The sequence below is a fragment of the Sciurus carolinensis genome, chromosome 3, assembly GCF_902686445.1.
Source record: "Sciurus carolinensis chromosome 3, mSciCar1.2, whole genome shotgun sequence".
Lineage (NCBI taxonomy): Eukaryota > Metazoa > Chordata > Mammalia > Rodentia > Sciuridae > Sciurus > Sciurus carolinensis.
In genome coordinates this window covers 33,234,845-33,255,889 of record NC_062215.1, presented here as the reverse complement: position 1 = coordinate 33,255,889, position 21,045 = coordinate 33,234,845, and the positions used below count along the sequence as shown (strand labels likewise).

The window sequence follows — 21,045 nt, the reverse complement described above, 5'->3', positions numbered from 1 at the left end:
GAATTTCTGAAGTCTGCCTTGAACTTGGGATCCTCCTGCCTCAGCCTTTTGAGTCGCTGGTATTACAGGCGAGCACCACCACGCCGGTTCCCTGTTTTGTTTTTGTTTTTGTTTTTTTCCGGTGCTGGGGATCGAACCCAGGGCCTTGTGCTCGCAAGGCAAGCACTCTACCGACTGAGCTATCTCCCCAACCCCATCCCTGGTATTTTAATAACAATAAAAATTTTTTAAATAGAGCGTCCTGTGCAGATGTCATAGCCTTTGGCTCTGGATTGTCGCTTTCTCTATCAACATTTTCATTTTTCTGGCGAAGCCTTGCTTCGGGTCCAAAAGGAGTATTAATTGCGACGGTCCCGGGAGATACGGCGCGCTTGATAATCGTCAGCGTTAGTCAGTGGGTAGATCCCCTGCGTAAAGGCGGTGGGGCGGGGCTGGAAAGAACTGGCGTGTGATTGGCTCTTTAGCAACCGAATGTTAATGAATGTGCCAGTTTGTAATGTCTTTGAAATCTCAAAAGGTATTCAAAATGCTTTATGTAACTATGGTAATAGAAAGATATTCTTTACATCACGTATATCAATATCCATTTCAGAAGCTTGGTGTCCTAAGACCGATTCACCATCAGTAAAATGTGTGTGGGTTTCGTGCACTTGGGAGAGAGTAGCACGGTGGAGTTAAGACTATACTTTCAGGGATCATTTCTATAGTTCGTTACTAGAGAAGTTTCTCTGATCGTGTAGAGTACCGGAAACCACGAGGAGGAGGCGAAGTGTTCTCTTCTGAGCGTGAAGCTGGCATTTGGTATTGTTTTTTAGCAACTGCCTTTTGCCATTGATGATCGTTCTTCTCCTCTTTCTGAGGAGTAAGAGGGAGGGAACACAATCTGAGTGGTTTCCGGTCTTTAACTAGTATGTGGTTAAAGAACAGTTTTGTTTTTTCTGTGGTCTTGCGTTTTTAGCAAGTTGAGTTTTGTTTTTTGTTTTTTTTTTTTCTTTTTGGTTTTTTTAATAGTAAATTGTGTTAATCTCACGCCACTTTCTCGGTGGTTTTTCGTATATTGAACTCGAGATGCCTCACGATGGGGTTGTTTTCTTTTGTGTGTTACGGGTCAACCTATTCTTTAAAGTGCACAGCAATGATTTGAAAAAATATAGTATGAAATGATTTTAAATTTACATTAAGATTTTCTAGGGGCTGGGGAGATAGCTCAGTCGGTAGAGTGCTTGCCTTGTAAGCACAAGGCCCTGGGTTCGATCCCCAGCACCCAAAAAAAAAAAAAAAAAAAAAAAAAAGATTTTCTAGTTTGTTTTAGTAAGATTTCTGGTTTTTGCATTGATTCTGTATTTGCTTTTGCAGGAATTTATGTTGATGCAGTTAACTCTTTAGGTCAAACAGCACTTTTTGTTGCAGCCTTATTGGGCCTTACAAAGGTAGTTGATGTTCTGGTGGACTATGGATCAGACCCAAACCAGTAAGTACAATAACATCTGTATTTAAAAAATGAGTGTTCTCAAGGGTAAATCCCCTTAAGGTCTATACTGGGGACTGAACTCAGAAATGCTCTACCACTTAGCTACATTCCTAACCCTATTTATTAATTTAGTTGCCAGGGTTTGAACCCAGGGGGCCCTTTACCACTCAGGCACATCCCAGCCCTTTTTATTTTTTATTTTGAGACAGAGTTTCTCTGAGTTACCTAGGGCATCACTAAGTTGCTCAGGCTGGCTTTGAACTTGCAATAAAATAAACTATGTATTTTGATTCCACTTGGACTGTATTCCCTTGCAATGTATTAAATGAAAAAATTTAGGTGCAGAACAGATTATACAGCATATTCTTATTCATACTTTTGCATGTATATAGGAAATCCTGAAATGATACAAAAGTGATAATAATTGCATTTTTGGACCAGAAAACTGGATATCTGGAGTTGCAAGGTTTTTAAACATTTTGTTTCTTCGTTACCTTCTTCTTTTCCTTTTCTTTCTCCTTCCTTCATTCTTATCCCATTTGTGTTTGTTTTTCAACTAAAAGGCAAAAGCTTCCCATGTGGTTCTAATGTGCAAGGAAACTGACTATACATCACACCCTCACCATACCCTAGACACAGTAAAATCCATACCTTGTCTCACATAGTTTATTGGCATTGGTGAATTTTTTTTTGTGATGTAGATTCTTGTCTGAATTGGTGACACCAATGTTTTATGGGTTTCAGCTGCAGGGCTTAGGAGGGTGGAGCCTAGAACAATTGTCTCCTTTTGGGGGGTACTATCTATTGAACCGAAGGGCATTCTTCTAGGCTCTCTACCACTGAATAACATCCTAAGCCCTTTATTTCCTTTTTTTTTTTTTAACTTTTATTTACATTTTCACTTTTTTTTGACAGTGATATTTTAAAATTTTTTTCATACATGTATATAGGGTAATAATGTCTGTCTCAATTTACTGTCCTTTCCATTCCCACCCACCTCACCCCTCCCCTCACGCCCCTCTGTACAATCCAAAGTTCCTTCATTCTTCCCTATCCACCCGCCCCTATGGATCAACATCTGCTTATCAGAGAAAACTTTTGGCCTTTGGTTTTTTGGGATTGGCTTATTTCACTTAGCATGATTACTCTAGTTCTGTCCATTTACCTGCAAATGCCATTACTTTATTCTTCTTTAAGGCTGAGTAATATTCCATTGTGTATATGTACCTCATTTTCTTTATCCATTCATTTGTTGGAGGGCACCTAGGTTGGTTCCATAGTTTTGCTATCATGAATTGAGCTGCTATAAACATTGATGTGGCTGTGTCACCATAGTATACTGATTTTTAAGTCCTTTGGTATATGCCAAGGAGTGGGATCACTGGGTCAGATGGGAGTTCCCTTCTAAGTTTTCTTAGGAATCTCCTTACTGCTTTCCAAAGTGGTTGCACCAATCTGGAATCCCACCAACAATGTATGAATGTACCTCTTTCCCTATGTCCTCGCCAACACTTATTATTGCTTTATTTTTGATAATTGTCATTCTGACTGGAGTGAGATGATATCTTAGTTTTGACTTATATTTCTCTAATTGCAAGAGGTGAACATTTTTTCACACGTTTATTGTTAGATTTTATTTCTTCTTCTATGAAGTGTTCAGTTCCTTAGCCCATTTATTGATCAGATTATTGGGGGGTTTTTTTGGTGTTTTTTGAGTTCTTTATATATCTTGGAGATTAGTGCTGGCTGCAGGTCCTGGCAGTTGTCCCAAAATGGCAGCAGCCACATGTAAACAAACCTGTGGGTACTGTGACAATGGATTTCCAGGCAACAGCCGGCAGCAGGTGATGTGCTGGCGATCTGTGGGCAGTCTGTAGGCTAATGGCAGATGATCAGCGGGTGGACGTTGGGCAGTGGGTGATAGGTAGGTGAAAGGCTGGCAATGGACCGGCAAGGGGCAGGCAAGAGGCAGGCAAACAGTGAGCGATAGGCACTAATAGTGGATGATAGGCAGCAGTGAGCGATCCACACTAAAGCAGGCAGTATGTTGGCAGATGGAGGGTGACCCCGACGAATGGGGAAAATTGCAGGGGATTGGTGGGCAACCACCAATTGCCTCACAGAGAAACAGTGTTTCCTCTACTTGAATCCTGATTTACCGAGTGACAAGGAATGCAGCCTCCCTGTAGTCCGCCATCTTGGATCTCACCCTAAGCCTTTTTACTTGAACATGCCATCCTCCTGCCTCAGCCTTCTAGGTCACTGGGATTACAGGTATGCGCCACCATGCTTGTCTCAGAACAATTGTCACATGAGAGATGGTTTCTGGTTACTGTGCTTGACCAGCTTAACCCCAGGACACTGTAGACGAGAAAGTATTTCAGGGCAGTCAATATCAGGGTGCTAAGGAGAAAACACTATGGTTTGGAGTCAGACACATACTTATGTATGAACCTCAGCTTTGCCCTTGTGTTTCCTCTTTTCATGGACATGGGAAATGATGCACAGACTGGGGCATCATGATGATATTGTTACAGTGCCCATTGCTGAAGGTTGCCAGTGTAAACTGGGAGCCCTTTGTTAGGCACTGAGTCCCCGATCCTGTCATGGACACTCACTGTACCCATACCTTCCTTCCTTCTCCCAGCCGCTGCTTTGATGGGAGCACACCTGTCCATGCAGCAGCATTTTCAGGAAATCAGTGGATCCTTAGCAAACTGCTGGATGCAGGCGGTGACCTGCGGCTCCACGACGAAAAGGGTCAAAACCCACAGTCCTGGGCCTTGGCAGCAGGGAAGGAGCGCAGCACCCCGGTAAGTATGGGCCCCAGTCATACCCAGGGGAAGAGCTCTGAGTTGAGAGTCAGGATCCTGGTGCAGCACAGAGCTTGCAGCAAGTCTTAGCATTGGCCTTGGACACATCTGCCTTGGTTGAAGCAAATTACCCTGCTGTAAAATGTAGGGCAAATCTGGTGAACCTTTCTAGTCACCTGTTCAGTGGGGATGAAGAACAATTGTAATTTTGTCTAACGTATTTAACTGCTGCTTACCATGAATCATGTTCTAAATGTTTTTCACATATTAACTTATTTAATCTAACAACAACTTCTCAGTGGACAGTAATACAGTCCTCTTTGGCCTGTTGACATTAAGTAACTTGCCTGAGACCACACAGTGGCATGTATGATGTACAAGGTTTTTTTGTTGTTTTTTTGTTTTGTTTTGTTTTGTTTTTGTATTTTGGGTAGCCTAGCACTGAAAAAAAAAAAAGTACATGGTTTTTTGAGATAGAGTATCATTGAGTTGCTAAGGCTGACCTCAAACTTGCAATCCTTCTGCCTCAGTCTGCCAAGTAGCTGGAATTTCAGTTGTGCACTACCACATCCAGCATTGTAATGTGTTTTAATGAAGACTAAATAACATAACAAATGTAAAACAAAAGATCATGCATAGTGTGGGCACTGCCACATCCAGTTTCTATCCCTACTTGTGGCTCTCCTGCTTATTTACTGTTATCTTTTCTGCCCATTTTCTTCATCTGTTGAAGGAGGGAGTTGGAAATCATTGACAAATTCTCTCCCTGGAAAACATTTCATATCTTTAGAAAATCACCGGCCCTCCCTTTTCCAGAGATTTACCTGTTGGAAGCTCTTAGTTCCTCAGTCCATTCATCTTCACGCCCAAGCTTCCAACTCCTGTTGAAGGCTGGTGTGGTCAGCATCGAGTGTCTTTGCCATGTGTTGCAGATGGTGGAGTTTATGCAGCGCTGTGCCTCACATATGCAGGCAATCATCCAGGGCTTCTCTTATGATCTCCTGAAGAAGATAGACTCCCCTCAACGACTCATTTGCAGCCCACCCTGGTTTGGGGGTCTTATGCAGGGGTGAGTATAGCTTCAAGCCAGAGTGGGATGTTCTGCACTGCCCCAGCCTTCTTTATGGGAGCCCTGGGCCCTGAGCTACTTCAGTCTCCTCATCAGTGCCTTCTAGCATCTGGCTTACCCAAAGCGATGAACTTGGAAAGAAGCCATGGCTCTTAATAAAAGATGGTCAGAAGAACATCTTTAGCCATCTCCTCCCAACCTCTCAGAAGGTCTGGAGGAGATGAATTGTGGGCTTCAGTGGGAATCACCCCATGGTTAGCAGAAAATGAACTTCTCAGGTCTGAGGAGCCCAGCAGAAAGCCCTTACCCAGTAGGGTAACTGACTGACTCTTCTGTGTTTCTGTTTTTGTTTTTGTTTTGGTACTGGGATTTGAACCCAGGGGTATTTAACTACTGAGCCATATCCCTAGCCCTTTTTATTTTTAATTTTTTTTTTTTTTTTTTTTGGTGCTGGGGATCGAACCCAGGGCAAGCACTCTACCGACTGAGCTATCTCCCCAGTCCTATTTTTAATTTCGAGACAGGATCTTGCTAAGTTTCTTCGGACTTTGCCAAATAGCAAAGGGTGGCTTTGAACTTGCTAACCTCCTGCCTCAGCTTCCTGAGCTGCTGGGATTATAGGTATACCCACCGGTGCTGTCTCACTTTTGTGATTTCTTTTCTTTCTTTCTTTCCTTTTTTTTTTTTTTTTTTTTGGTATTGGGGATCGAACCCAGGGGCACTTAAACACTGAGCCACATTCCCAGCCCTTTTTGTTTTTTCTTTTGAGACAGGGTTTTGCTAAGCTGCTTAGGGCCTTTCTAAATTGCTGACACTAGTTTTGAACTTGCAATCCTCCTGCCTCAGCCTCCCAAACCGCTGGGATTACAGTCATGTGCCACTGGGCCCAGCTCTTCTGTGAGTTCTTGAACCACGAAAAGGGTGTTCCTTTATTACAAAGGATGCTAGAAACTACATGTGCTTAATTTGCTATTTCTTAGGCTGTTTTACACTCGTGTAAGATGTTTGCTGCTATATGGGTGGGCAGTCTCTCTGACACCCTCTTTGGTGCAGGAAATGTTCCCAGGCTACCCTTTATGCTCAGGAGTTAAGCTTGACACAGGGAAGTTACTTATATTCTCTGGCTGCATCTCTTTCTGTAATCAGGGTGGGAGGACCTCTTACACCTTTTTTTTTTTTTTTTTTTTTTTTTTTTTTTTTTTTTTTTTAATAGCATTGGGGATTGAACCCAGGGGCACTTAACCATTGAATCACCTCTTCAGTCCTTTTTATTTTGAGACAGGGTCTCACTAAGTTGCTAGGGGCTCGCTAAGTTGCTGAGGCTGGCTTTGAACTTGCAATCCTCCTGCCTCAGCCTCCTGGGTTGCTGGGATTACAGGTGTGCACCACTGCACCTGGTAACCCTTTTATGTTTTATTTATTTATATATTTATTTTGTGGCACTGGGAATTGGACCCAGATGTGCTCTATCACGGAGCTATATACTCATGATACTGCTGTTTACTGGTGGCAAGTCCTGCTTCCTTGGGTGTTGAAGTATAACTTCAGAGAAGCACGCCAAGGCAAGCGAAGAGTAGAAAGTGAGAAGCTTTATTAAAGAAAAGTAAAAGCAGACTTCTCCCAGGTGGAAGAAGGGGACCCAAAGGCGGAATCCATCGAGTTGAACAAATCTTGCCCTTTTTATATGTTTTATTCTCCTGTTCTTTCCCCCTTATCTCTTTCCTTCCCACCTACATGATTAGGCCCGGTTTTGCATAAAGTGAGAAGGATGGGCAGGGGGAGAGCCAAGGTGATTCAGGCAGGTAAGGGCCCAGGGGGCATTAATTAGTATCTCTTTGCCTGTAGTCCCTGACAAGGGCAGGTAAATTTGGTGATCAATAGGTTCTTGACATTCCATTCTCCCAGGGCAGTCTCCAACTTCCAGAGGCAGATGGCTTTCACGGCCCCCATTTCCTTGATCTGACCCGATCCCCTATTTCTACACTAACTGCCTGTCCCCAATTCTGGCTTCACTCAGACCTTTTTATTCTTATTTTGAGACAGGGTCTCACTGAGTTGCTGAGGCTGGCCTAGAATTTGCAATCCTTCTGCCTCAGTTTCCCAACTGGCTAGGATTCCAGGCATATGTCATCATGCCTGCCTTTGCCTTTTTGCTTATTTTATTTATTTATTTATTTTTTGAGGGTGGTATTGGGGATTGAACTCAGGGGCACTCGACCACTGAGCCACATCTCCAGCCCTATTTTGTATTTTATTTAGAAGCAGGGTCTCTCTGAGTTGTTTAGCACTTCACTTTTGCTGAGGCTGGTTTTGAACTTGCAATCCTCCTACATCAGCCTCCTGAGCCACTGGGGTTACAGGCATGTGCCAGTGGGTCTTGCTGCCTTTTTTATTTTGAGATAGGATCTCACTAAATTGCTCAGGTTGGTCTCAAACTTGGAATTCTCCTGCCTCAGCCCCCTGAGTAGCTAGGATTACAGATAGGCACCACGGAGCGTGGCCAGAATGATCTTTTTCAAGTGGAAAATGAGTTGTGCCACTCTACTAAAAACTCTGGGATTTTCCTCGTGGCTATCAGGATAAACTCCTTGCATGGTCCGACCCCTCCTGCTCCTGCCCCTTGCATGAGTTTTCCCATTCAGAGTTTAGTTTGTAATCATTTTATTTGTACATGTTCTCCAGTTTCCCAGACTGTGAACTTTAAGCAGACAGGAACCCTGATTGATCACTACCAACCCTTAGCTCCTGGTGCTAGGTAGAGGCTGGGTACAGGAGAGTAGGTTCACAGACCAACCAAAAAGAAAAACCAAAGTGTTTTGTTTTGTTTTCCTGGTACTGGGGAATTGAGCCTGGCAGTATTCTACTACTGAGCTATACCCCTAGCCTTTTTATTTTATTTTGTTTGGAGACAGAGTTTCATTAAATTGTTCAACTTGAGATCCTCCTTAGCCTCCTGAGCAGCTGGGATTACAGGTGTGTGCCACTGCATCTGACTGGAAAATCCACTTATAAAATTTCATTTACTAATCTAGACAGCATCTGTTTCATAATTAGATGAAACATTCTTACTATGGGTTGAATGGAATGCTTAATGGAAAATAAAATGGAATGTAACCGCCACCCTTTTTGTGGTACTTTATTTTCTTATTGGTACATTATAATTATACATAATAGTGGGATTTGGTACATATTCATACATGCATATAACATAATTTAGTCAATTTCATTTTCCAGTGCTTCCTGTCTTCTCCCCTCCTCTTTCCTTGGTTCCCTTCCTTTCCTTTACTGCTCTCCCTTCTAGTACCCCTCCTTTTTTTTTTGATATGAAGAAATCACAGAAATCCTGGGAATAAGAGTTGGCCTCTTAGATCTGTGAATGATGCCATGTCAGAACCTGGATGGGGAAAGAAAATAAAAGGACTGAATTGCAAAGAACAGGTAGTTATACTGGTAGATGACTGGAGTCATTTTTTTCTTCCCTTCATGCAGACAAGTTTAGTTAAATTGACATGAATGGAGAAATTTAGATAGGAGCAAAACATGTTAGTCTGAAGTATAATTGTTGTCTAGGTCACTGTTAGAGAACAGTCTATTTATTACTCTTAAGAGCCACAAATGCTGCCCAGAGGCCCCCAGACAGGAGAATGGGAGGCCTTATGAGTGACACTCCCTGTTCTGCTGCTTGGAGGTCTCACCCTCACTCCCAGCTTTCCCCTGGGCAGGAACAGTTCACTGGGTCCTAGATCTTTGAGGTATAAATGCATATGTTCTAGAGGACACTGCTCAGTTGACGTAGGAAAGGGGCTTTTACCTCATAGTGTGTCTGTTCAAATAAGATGACATGGCTGGGACTGGGGTTGTGGCTCAGTGGTAGAGAACTCACCACCAAGCATGTGCGAGGCCCTGGGTTTGATCCTCAGCACTACATAAAAATAAAATAAAGGTATTGTATTCACTTACAACCAAAACAAAATATTTTTTAAAAAAAGGTAGGGTTGGGGATATAGCTCAGTTGGTAGAGTTCTTGTCTCACAAGTACAAGACCCTGGGTTCAATCCCAGCACCGCAAAAAAAAAGAAAAAAAGGTGACATGGCCGTCATCTACACTGACTGAGAGTGATGATGCTGGGACATGAGGTGTAAATTGGGATGTCTTGTTTATTTCCGTATAGACTTCAGAATCTTCTCAGTTGCATGTCAGGTTAAAGCGGGGAGGAGCCAGCCTGGCGCTGAAGAGTTGCTGAGGAGATAGAGCCTGAACCACTTCCAAGAGCACAAGTACAGCATCTACATCTGTTCATGAATAGTGGCACGTGGAAACGTACAGAACTAGTGCAGGCTGGGGCTTGGAATGCACTGTCCCAGCTTCTCTGCCATTTGTCAAGAAGGGGAACTGGCTTCTGTGGCAGTAGAATGTTTTTTTCCCTCAGTCTGAGCAAAAACTACTCAAGTAGCAAGCATTAACTGAGTACCTACCACATGTATGACAGTGCCAGACTCCAGGAGCCAAAGAAATAGAAGGCATCACCACTCCTCCTAGGGTACCTCCAGTTAATGGAGCCGTGGTGTGCAGGTGGTGTTTGGGTGTGGTATGTAGGAAGAGCAGTAGCTGCATGAGCGGCATCTATGTCTGGTTCCTACTGTTGTTTTCTGACTTCAGACTAGCAGGTTGCCCCACCCAGGGCTCTGTTTTTCCCATCTGTAAAATGAGAAAGTTGGAGAAAATATGCTTTATGATTCTTTGCAATTCTGACGATCTGTATTCATTTTCTGTCACTGTACAGTGAACCACCCTCAAACTTAATACCATTAAACACTAAACATTTTTGCCTCATAAAATTTCTTTGAATCAGGAATCAGGGAATGGCTTAGCGAGATTACAGTCAAAATGTCATTTGGGGCTGCCATCTTTAAAGGATTGACTAAGGATAGAGAATCTGGTTCCAAGATGATGCACTCACAAGACTGGAAAATTGCTACTGGGTGTCGGACCTTTCCATAGGGATACTTCAGTGTCTCACAATCCCCCCAGAGCAAGTGATTCAAGAGAGATCAGGGCAGAAGCCCTGGTAGATCTCATCTTGAAAGTGAAACACATTTGTTTCTACAATATACTACCGAGCTAACAGGTCAGCCCTATCTGACCTTTAAGGGGCATGAATACCAGGAAGTGAGAATCAGAAGAGGCTTCTCAGAGGTTGGCTATTATATAATCTGAAGATGTACACACACACACACACACAGGCAGAAAGATCAAGCAGTCTTTCTCACTTAGGTAACACATGTACTAAAATTGGTATATAGAGAAGATTAGCATGACCCTTGTATAAGGATGACATGCAGATTGTGAAGTGTTCTGTATTTTATTGTGTCTGCTGGTGGGAAGAAAGCAGACAGCCTTAATGGTGGCTGAAGTTGATGCACACCTGGAATAGGGGACTGCCCTTCCTGCCCCACCACCTGAAGGGTGAGATAGATTCCTAGGGTCTTTATTATCTTATTTTTAATTTACATTTATTTAATATTATTTGTGTGTGTGTGTGTGTGTGTGGTACTAGGGATTGAATCCAGGGGTGCTCTACCACTGAGCTACATTCATGCCCCCCCACCTTTTTGAGGGGCTGGGGATTGAAACCAGGGCCTTGTGCTTACAAGACAGGCACTCTGCCAACTGAGCTATATCCCCAGCCCCATGGGCCTTTTTTATTTTGAGACAAGATCTCACTAAATTGCTGAGACTGGCCTCAAACTGCAGTCCTCTTGCCTCAGCCTCCTGAGTTGCTGGGATTACATGTGTGTGCCACACTACCTAGCTTGCCCAAGGTCTTTAATGTATCCCCTCTAATAAAAAAAGATTGCATCCCCCCCCCCTTTTTTTAAGTCATCTGGTAAAGACAAAACTCACTACACATTCTGAAAACTTAGTTTAGTAATATTTCTCTGGATATGTGTGGTTAATTCTTTTTTTCCTCCTTTAAACATTTCTAGGAACCCTAATGGCTCTCCTAACCGACTGCTTAAAGCTGGAGTAATTTCTGCCCAAAATATCTACAGCTTTGGCTTTGGGAAGGTAAGAGGTCACCACTGACAGCCAGCACTGGTTGAGAATCTTGTGACTCCCTCTCTGGCCTTTGTTCCTTTCCTCCTTCCTTACCCTCACCAAAGCTTTTTGCTCCTTCCTTGCCTCTATCAGGGAAAAGTATTTCTTAGTGTTCTTGTCCTTACTGACAGTGGTTAAAAAACATTTGGGAGTTCCCTGGAATAACCCTGGGCTAGATTTGAGGAGTTAAAAAAAAATGATCTTTTAATTTTTAGTAAAGTACCTGGTTATATTCTCCCCTAATAGAGAGGCAGAGAGCCACACTATCCTATCGGCCTGGATTTGCCTCTTGATGACCTTGCCTTCCCACGCAGAGCCTTAAGGGCATGGTTGGGATGTTTGTTTGTTTGGTACAGGGGACTGAATTCAGGGGCACTCTACCACTGAAATATATTCGCAGCCCTTTTTTAAAATTTTGTATTCAAATATAGGGACTCACCAAGTTGCCTAGGCTGACTCGAATTTACCATTCTCCTGCCTCAGGCTTCTGATTAGCTGGAATTACAGGCATGCTAAAATGCTTTTAACAACTGAGATTTTTAAATTGAGGAATATTTTGAGGACAAGTAGTATCTTTTGGATCCTTGATTCTACCTTTAACAGAGATAGTTGGAAAACATTGCTGAGTGGGTGAGTGTTGTTTTGCCAACAGTTCAATATTCTGTTCCTTGTGCTGAAGCAACTTGGGGGGTGGTAGAGGCTGGAGGAACATGGGCTCTGGCTACACCTAGGCCTGGGTTCTGTGGAGGTTACAACATGCCCCTCAGTCCCAACCATAGCACTTCAGGCAGGCATCTCATTTCTTTCTGTGGGCCTCAGTTTCTTTATTAGTGAAAGAGAAGGAATGTTATAACCTTGCAGAATTTCTAGGGAGATTAATGTAAATTGAGGAATAATGTTCCGTGCATATGGGAATTCAGCAGGTTAGTAAGTAGTAGTTAGCATCATTTTTAGCTGTGTGACAAGATTCTGGAAGTATTTTGCTTTTCCTCTTTTCTCCCCACAATTTGAAGCTGTGCTTTGGTTTCAGTTTTATCTCACAGGGGGGACACAACTTGCCTATCTAGGATCTCTTCCAGTAATTGGAGAAAAGGAAGTGATTCAAGCTGATGATGAACCCACTTTCTCTTTCTTCAGTGGCCCCTACATGATCATGACTAAGTAAGTGGGAGCTGGCTAGTGGGAGCCCTATTTAGTCCCATGGGAAGAGTGGGCCGCATGTGACTTCCTTACGTGTAGAGGGTCAGGATGCTTCCCAGTGGTAGAGCACCTACGTAGCATGTGCAAGGGCTTGGGTTCAGTCCCCAGTACTGCAAATATAAATAAATATAGAAAGAAAGAAGGCATGTCTGAATCAGGGTTTCTCACTGTGGACTTCTGTGGCCAGATGATCCTTTGTTGGTATACAGGCAGTCCTGTGCATCATAGGATATTGAAAAGTATCACTCTTTTCTACCTACTAGGTGCCAGTGGCAACCCTTATACATTGTATTTGTAACAACCAAGCTATTTACAGAGATTTCCAGATGTCATCTTCGGAGAGAACTGAGTTCTGATAGATTATTCATTACAGTATTTCAACCTCTGTGCTCACTTGCTTTTTTGGCACTGGGGATTGAATCCAGGGGGTGCTCTTCCACTGAGTTATAGTCCCAGCCCTTTTAATTTTTTAATTTATTTATTCTTTAATTTTTTAGTTGTAGGGGAACACAATACCTTTAATTTATTTATTTTTATGTGGTGCTGAGGATCAGACCCAGTGCCTCACGTGTGCTAGGCAAGTGCTCTACAACCCTTTTTATTTTTTTCCTCTGAAACAGGGTCTAGCTAAGTTGCTAAGGCTGATCTTGAACTTGTGATCCTCCTGCCCTAGCCTTCCGAGTTGCTGAGATTACAGGCATGCACCAAAGTGTCTGGCCTTACCCTCTCTGCTTTCTGAAGAATTAGAGGCAGCTTAGTGGTAATTTCTTGCCTCTGTTGCATGCCACGGGATATTAGCCTTCTGGAGAAGATAGAACAAGCATTAACTGGGACTCTCATAGTCAAATCTAGGTTAGGGGCATGGCAGCAAAAGGTTATGACAAAAAACCCCTAGGGTGTTTTCAGTCCTCAGAGATGTAGCCCCTGCAAGGTTACAGGGGATGCCCCGGCTAAGGTCTCTCAACTCCTTGAACCTGGTTGCTTCTTTCCTGCTTCGAAGAAACATTCTTATAAAAAAGACCTCTGCCAGATTTGTAAGACCTTCTGTCCCCTTGTCCTCTTGTTTTCCTGCCTGCATCATGGATTTGTTGTTAAGTCCCCTCTTGTTTGTCCCAAGATAATAAAACAAAGTACTAAACCTAGTAAATTCACTTCCTTTCTTGAATCCTTGTTTTTTTTTTTTTTTTTTTTGCCACCTCACCTAATTCCCCGGGATGTTTTAGGACCAGGGGTGGTGGGAAGAGGAATGCTACAAACTCTGTGAACTCCACTTCTGACTGGGAAGACTCACTGAAGCTTTGACTGCTCACCCCTTCTGCTCATGCTTTCTCCTGCCCTTGTAGCCTGGTGTGGAATGGGAGCAGGGTCACCGTGAAAGAACTGAATCTTCCCACTCACCCCCACTGCAGCAGGCTGCGACTGGCTGACTTGTTGATTGCTGAACAAGAGCACAGCAGGTGAGAAGGAGGCCCATTACAGGTCAAGGTCTGTACAGACTCAGGTTCCCTGTGGTAGGCCCTGGCTATGGAGCACCTCCTCAGCCTCGGCATTTCCTGACTGTTGGAATAATTGATTGACTTGGATTCTGAAGGCTGCCAAGAAAAAGAAAGAGGAACTAATGAACAGTCTGAGGGGTGGGAATTTTGGTGATAAGGGACTCAATTCTGTCAGCTGTTTCATAACCCATGTTGCTGGATGGTCCAGCCTCTGGGCCCATCTGGTTTTCCTGCTGTAGCCCTGAAGCTGCTCCATTTGAGTCCCTGTGCTCATCAGGAGAGAATGTGGCTGTCCTGTTTTCATACAGCATGGCTGTGCATGAGATCCAGATATCTGAGAACCACTCCTCTGTCACTGAGGACATGTCTATGGGTTCCTTAGATTTCCTGTGGCTCTAGGGTTAGGTCCTTCAGCTCCTACTGGGTTAGGTTCTTGATTCATTATTTCACACTAGGGCCACCAAGACCCTGGACTACACATTGAACTCTCCTAAACTGACCACACAGCTGTTATGGGAGGTCTTTAGAGAGTCCAAGTCTTCTTTTGGAGAAGTCTGAAGGACCCCAGTGAGCTGGAAGGATTTGGAGGCATAGAGTAGACTTTGATGTGAGACTGTGTGGGTTATGTGTCTTTGGGCAAGTTCCTAACTTTTCTTTGACATTGGTTATCTCATTTCTAAAATGAGTATAAGAATGCATTTCTTGCATATGTGTTTCATCTTGCTCAGTAGCTCATCGCAACATTGTCACTGTTCTGATTATACCAGCAGAGACCTCTACCTGCAACTATCCTGTTTCTTTCCTTTTTTTGTGGTACTGGGAATGGAACCCATGGGTGCTCTACCACCAAGCTTTATCCCCAGCCCTTTTTTTGTTTGTTTGTTTAATTTTTAAACGAAGTCTAACTAAGTTGCCAAGGCTGGCCTCGACCTTGTGATCCTCCTGCTTCAGCCTCCTGAGTCACTGGGATTATAGTCCTGTTCCATAGAAAAATGCTGTGTACAGTGGTATTTGTTTAGAATATATTCTCAGGGGGGGCAAGAATGGAGGAAGGAAGGACTGTATAGAGGGAAAAGAGGGATGGGAGGGGTGGGGGGAAGGGAAAAAAATAACAGAATGAATCAAACATTACCCTATGTAAATTTATGATTACACAAATGGTATGCCTTTACGCCATGTACAGAGAAACAACATGTATCCCATTTGTGTACAATAATAAAAATAAAAAAAAAAATAAAAAAAAAAAGAATATATTCTCAGGGTTTAGAAGAAAGGACACCATGTTTTCATCTGTCCTTCTACCCCCGGACCCCTTATGAAACTTCTTTTCTTTTTCAGCAAGCTGCGGCACCCCCACCTGCTACAGCTGATGGCTGTGTGCTTGTCTCAGGACTTGGAGAAGACCCGGCTTGTGTATGAGCGCATCACTGTTGGCACTCTATTCAGTGTTCTCCATGAACGAGTAAATGACTGTTGCATGATTTCTACCTAGCTGTCTCCCCACTCCTGCCCTGTCTTCCCTACCCCAGCACAGGGTTCCCCATTTGTGCCTGGAAGATAAATTTCCAAAGTCTTTTACTTTATTGGGGCTGTATAACACACAATTTAAAGCTGATAGACACAGGATTTGAACTAATGTGATGCTGTTATTGTCAGCTGTTTATCACTGTCTTAAGAGCTTGACAGACCCAGAAACAATGAACACATTTCTAACTAACAGAGCCACTAGATTTATTTTCCTACATTTTCACTTGTGTTCTGTCCTGGTTTGTATAGAGGCCTCTATCCCACCCTTCTTGCCTCTCAAATTTCCTTAAGGTGGGGGAATATCTTCCATAGCTGACAAATTTCCTGGCACGGGTGCTTTGGACTGGCATATGGCCTCAGAGTGCTCATGGAGGGACCAAGTCTTTAGAACTGGGTGGGAGTGAAGAGACACTCTCCAGGAAGGGTCCTTCTCCCGTGTGGGCTGCTAGTTCTACTGCCTGAGGACCTCTTAATCTTTGTTTTTCATTTTCTTTCCCTGACCGAGGGTATTATCTTAAAATGCCATTTCTCTGGAGAAGCATCAACTGGATACATTAATGAAAGTCAAGTTTCTGTCCTCTTAGGGTGATCGTTCTAGTTCATCTGACTGGGGTAGGATCTGGACTGCTTACCTGTGGGGTCCTTTGAGTTTCTAGATCTCCCAACAGCATTTGATTGGATAGAGAGGGGCCAGGGCATGTTTACTGGTAGTAGTGGAGGAACCTTCCCTGACAATCTCCTCAAGGCTAACCCTGCAAGTACATACCAGGCTTTGAGAACTTTCAGCTTAGCTGAAGGAAGGGAACCTGGGTTTAGAGTTAGGGAGCCTAGGTCAGTGGGACTTTAGGCCAGTCACTTAACCTCACTGAACTTTAGGTTCTCCACCTGTAGATTGGGATGCCAGATAGCTGTAAAATTCAAATGAAAAACTGGAAATTACAAAGGATCCTGCAGCATCAGTGAGCCTTTCCCTTTCATCCCTGGAACTTTATTTCTTACTTGCAGCGGTCCCAGTTCCCCGTGCTGCACATGGAGGTGATTGTGCACTTACTGCTCCAGATCGCTGATGCCCTGAGATACCTGCATTCTCGGGGGTTTGTCCACCGCTCCCTCAGCTCCTATGCTGTCCACATTGTCTCCACAGGGGAAGCAAGACTGACCAACCTGGAGTACATGATGGAAAGGTAGGTTGCAACATTAAGTGTGACCTCTTTCTGAAGAGGGTCTCCCTGGGGAGACCTTTGCTGTACAGACAGAATTTAACCTGGGCAGGTTTCTTCACTGATGGGCAAAATTGTGCATCAGTGGTGGAAGAGATTTTCCAAATGACTTGCCCTGTCTACCAAGGCTGCAGAGACTTTAGGGACTTTCTGCTCAGGACATTCTCATTTTAATTAACATGTAACAAGAGGCCACATTAGTCACAGTGTGTAGAGCCTCTAATTACCCACTCCAAAATTTTCAGTGCCTTAACACAACTGGAGTGTATTTCTCACCTTGCAATCTAGCATGTGCGTTGAAGAGTGCACTATTATGTGTTCCTCCCATGGGTAGTTCTGTGACCTGAAGCAGTAAGTGCACAATCACCTCCATGTGGAAGCAGGCAGAGGTCAGGTGAAGCCTTAGATCTGTCTATTCTCCATCCCAATTAAAACATTTCAGGGAAGGGCTGGGAGTGGAGTTCAGTGTAGAGTGCTTGCCTAGCATTGGTGAGGCCCTGGGTTCCATCCTCAGCACCAAAAACAATAAAACCAACAAATAGATAACCTTTTAGGGCTCTTTGTTGTCTGCAAGATTAAGTCAGACACCTTTGCAAGATGCAGAAGCCTTCCTAAGTGGGATTCCACCCACAGTGTCAGCTTTATCCCTTCCCACTCCTCCTGGCCATTTGAAACTTCTTTCATTCCATTCTGTTGGAGTGCTGTTCCCCCATCTGGAATACCTGCTCATGTTGACTTCCTTTAAATTCACTTCAGACACTGTCCAGCACATCCCCTGAAGCCCATTAGTACCCTTATCCCACAAGGCACTTTGCACATCCCTTTCTTTACACTCACTTCTACCTCATGTGTGAGCCCCACTAGGTAGTCAGCTCCCAGGGAGCAGTTACTTGTTTATCACTGTCTTCAGCAACCACATAATATATGCTCAGTCAAGTCATTGTTAAATGATTAAATGAATCTAGCTGAAGGAAAAATGGTCCAGAGAAGGTTCGACCACTTTGGCTGTATATTCCAGACGAGTGGAAACTGAGGAATTTGGACTTTTTTGTTGTTAATACCACCACCAGAAACTTCAGAAAAGCTGACAGGATCCAAATTATTGGTCAGTGGTGGAGCACCATCTATTGTTGAGAAGGAGGCATAACAGTTTCTTCTGCTTTTGCTCTCCCATAGAAATGTGAATCCTACAGTGAAATGGAGATGGCTTGGCTGGGGCCACGTTCCCCAACCCTCCTTCGGTGCTGCAATCCCAGGGCCTCGAGCATGCTAAGCAAGGGCTCTACCACTGACCTACACTCTCAGCCCATCCCTGTCTTTTATATACGAGGCCTAAAGAGGTGAAAGGATGGTGGGAAGTTACCCAGCTGGTTGGTTAGAGGCATAACTAGATCTAGAACCAGGTGGGAGTACATAACCTCTGGGCCACAGAGGCAGCATGGATTGGGAGATTGAGTTCAGGAAGATCAGCTAGGAGGCCATAGGGTGGAGCCAAGGGGTCAAAAATGCAAAGGAAAGATGGGATCATCAACTGTCCAGATGAGGGGGTGGGAGGTAACCAGGGTCAGTCACTATGGCAGGAAAGTGTGTGTTCTCATTTGGGCTTATTGAACTCAGAATTTTAGGCAGAAATGTTGATTGTAGTCACAGCTGTAACAGTGTACCCTTTTCTGAAAGTTGATAACATGAATTGATTATCCAAGAATCCAAAAAAGCTTTCAATTCCACATTTATTTTTGGTAACTTTTTTTTTTTTTTTTTTTTGTGGGGCTGGGAATTGAACCCAGGTCTTTGTGCGTGCAAGGCAAGCACTCTACCAACTGAGCTATATCCCCAGCCCCTCAACTCTTTCTTAATGGAATCTTTAGAGCTAGAATTGACCTTGCAAGTGGTGTCACATAGCTGTGGCCAAATGTAATTTTAATGATGTCAAAACTGAAGCCCAAACAAATAACTTTCCTACTGTGACAACCAGAAAAGAAGATCCCCACCCCAGCTAGCTTTAACAGAGAAGGAAGAAAGGATTATAAAAGAGGAAGGTGAAAGGAAATAAAATAAACCAGGATTATAAATTACTTATCCCTTTCTAGAGCTTTAGACAAACCTGAGAGAAGTGTTTCCCTCTCAGAATTACCTTCCAACTTGAAGAGCCAGGCATGCTTGCTGCTCCATCTGCATCTCTGAGAATACAATACTCCATTGTTTCTTTGTGGGGCTCAGTGGTTGAGCATATGTGAAGCCTGAGATTGATCCCCAGCACAGCAAAAACAAAACAAAACAAATAGCCTTTTCTGAGATACTAATAAAAGATGTATTAATTTATCATCTATTTGTGTAATGAATATGCAAACATATTAAATTCATATATTAAACATGTAAATGTATACATTAAATATGTATTTATACATTAAATATGTAAAGGTGTGCATATCCATACTGCTCACACTACACAAAGCCACAACTACTATTCAGCAATGTATCCAAAAATTTAGTACCAGGTATTATAACTTCATGGCTTCTTGGGGAATGAAGCTCACAGGTAGAGTGCTTACCTAGTGTGCACGAGGCCCTGCGTTCAATGCCTCATAACCATACCCCTCCCCAAAAAATCCTCTGCTGAAAGAAATGTTATTTAGGGAAGTTTTACTCAAAGCCTGACCAGTAAAGAATTTTTACTGTCTTTTGCTTTTTATGCCAGACCAGCAAAGAACTTTTACCATCTCTTGCTTTTGTTTTGCAGTAGTGAAAACTGCAGACCTTGTGCATTTTAGGCAGCTGCTCTACCACTGAACTACATCCCCAACCTTTTTTTTTTTTTTTTTTTTTTTTTTAATTTTGAGACAGTCTTGCTAAGTTGCTGAAGTTGGCCTCAAACTTGTGATCCTTCTGCCTAAGTGTCCCAAGCTGTTGGGATTACAGGTGTGTGCTACCATGCCTGGCTGATAAGGTGCCTATTCTCAAGGAACTGACTCCAGTGGAGAGGAGACAAGGAGTAAACTAAAAAAATGAACACAAAATTCAGATAATAAATGTTCTGAAGCCAATAAAACAGGAATATTGTGGAGCAGGTAATCAAAAAGTCTTCCCAGAGGAGGTGACTTTCAAAGTAATACTTTAGTTACAAGGAACAGCCAGTTGCTCTAGGATCCTTGGACAGAGCATGCCAGGCAGAAAAAAACACCTGTGCAAAGACTTGAAGTGGTAACGTGCTTGGCCTGCTGGAGTAACTCAAAGAAGGCCTCTGTGACTTGAGTGAGTGAGTGGGAGAATATTCAGATGAGGTGGGGGTGGGCAGGGGCCATGTGGGTAGGAATGGTAAGAGATTGAAGGTATTGGAACAGCTCCTGTGCTGTGTGGGTTAGCTCAGTGTCTGGCTTCATTTCCAGAAACTTGAGGAAGTTGCCTGTTTTCACAGACAAATATCTCACCAGTACACTGTGTGGTGATCACAAAGACCCTTTAAGACCTGAGCCCTGCCTTGTGTGTTTCTTTCTGTAGCCAGGACAGTGGTGTACACAGGGACCTGACTCGTGTACCCCTCCCCACTCAGCTGTACAATTGGGCTGCTCCGGAAGTGATCTTACAGAAGGCGGCCACAATGAAGTCGGATATCTACAGCTTTTCCATGATCATACAAGAGATTTTAACAGGTGATCAAGGAGCACATTAATGTTTTACAGAGTCCTTATTTTTGGGTTGGGTTCCCCTCCTCAGGAGTTATTTAGTTTTATGAAAATGTACAACTTAGAAAAATACTTTTCTTTGATTTATTTTTTTGGTACAAGGGATTGAACCGGGAGCAGTTTACCACTGAGCTACATTCCCAGACCTTTTAATTTTTTTTATTTTGAGACAGGGTCTTGCTAAGTTGATAAGGGTTTTGGTAAGTTGCTAAGGCTGGCCTTGAACTTGTAATCTTCCTGCCTCAATCTCCTGAGTCGCTGGGATTACAGGTTTGCACCACTGCACCTGACAGAAGTTTGTTTTTTTTTTTTTTTTTTTTTTTTTTTTTTTTTTTTTTTTTTTTGCGGTGTTAGGGATTGAACCCAGGGCCTTGTGCTTGAGAGGCAAGCACTCTGCCAACTGAGCTATATTCCCAGCCCGACAGAAGATTTCTTTAAGGAAATTTCTTTGTGCTCATAGAAGATG

The 21,045-nt window shown here is 43.3% G+C and overlaps 1 protein-coding gene and 2 non-coding genes across 3 annotated transcripts in view; all 3 read left to right on the top strand.

Moving 5' to 3' along the window:
• The window catches only part of Tex14 (testis expressed 14, intercellular bridge forming factor), a 98,531-nt gene that overhangs the window by 33,373 nt on the left and 44,113 nt on the right, over window positions 1-21,045 (top strand). Inside the window, 9 exon segments of the mRNA XM_047545182.1 lie at window positions 1,357-1,471; window positions 4,119-4,284; window positions 5,217-5,353; window positions 11,342-11,423; window positions 12,484-12,614; window positions 13,997-14,110; window positions 15,488-15,611; window positions 16,682-16,860; window positions 20,395-20,546. Of these exon segments, the coding sequence (XP_047401138.1) occupies window positions 1,357-1,471; window positions 4,119-4,284; window positions 5,217-5,353; window positions 11,342-11,423; window positions 12,484-12,614; window positions 13,997-14,110; window positions 15,488-15,611; window positions 16,682-16,860; window positions 20,395-20,546 (1,200 nt within the window).
• On the top strand, window positions 677-892 carry LOC124981598 (small nucleolar RNA U3). The gene has a single exon (XR_007108097.1). It is a non-coding gene; the product is annotated as a small nucleolar RNA U3 (small nucleolar RNA).
• Window positions 10,614-10,719, top strand: LOC124981493 (U6 spliceosomal RNA). The gene has a single exon (XR_007108015.1). It is a non-coding gene; the product is annotated as a U6 spliceosomal RNA (small nuclear RNA).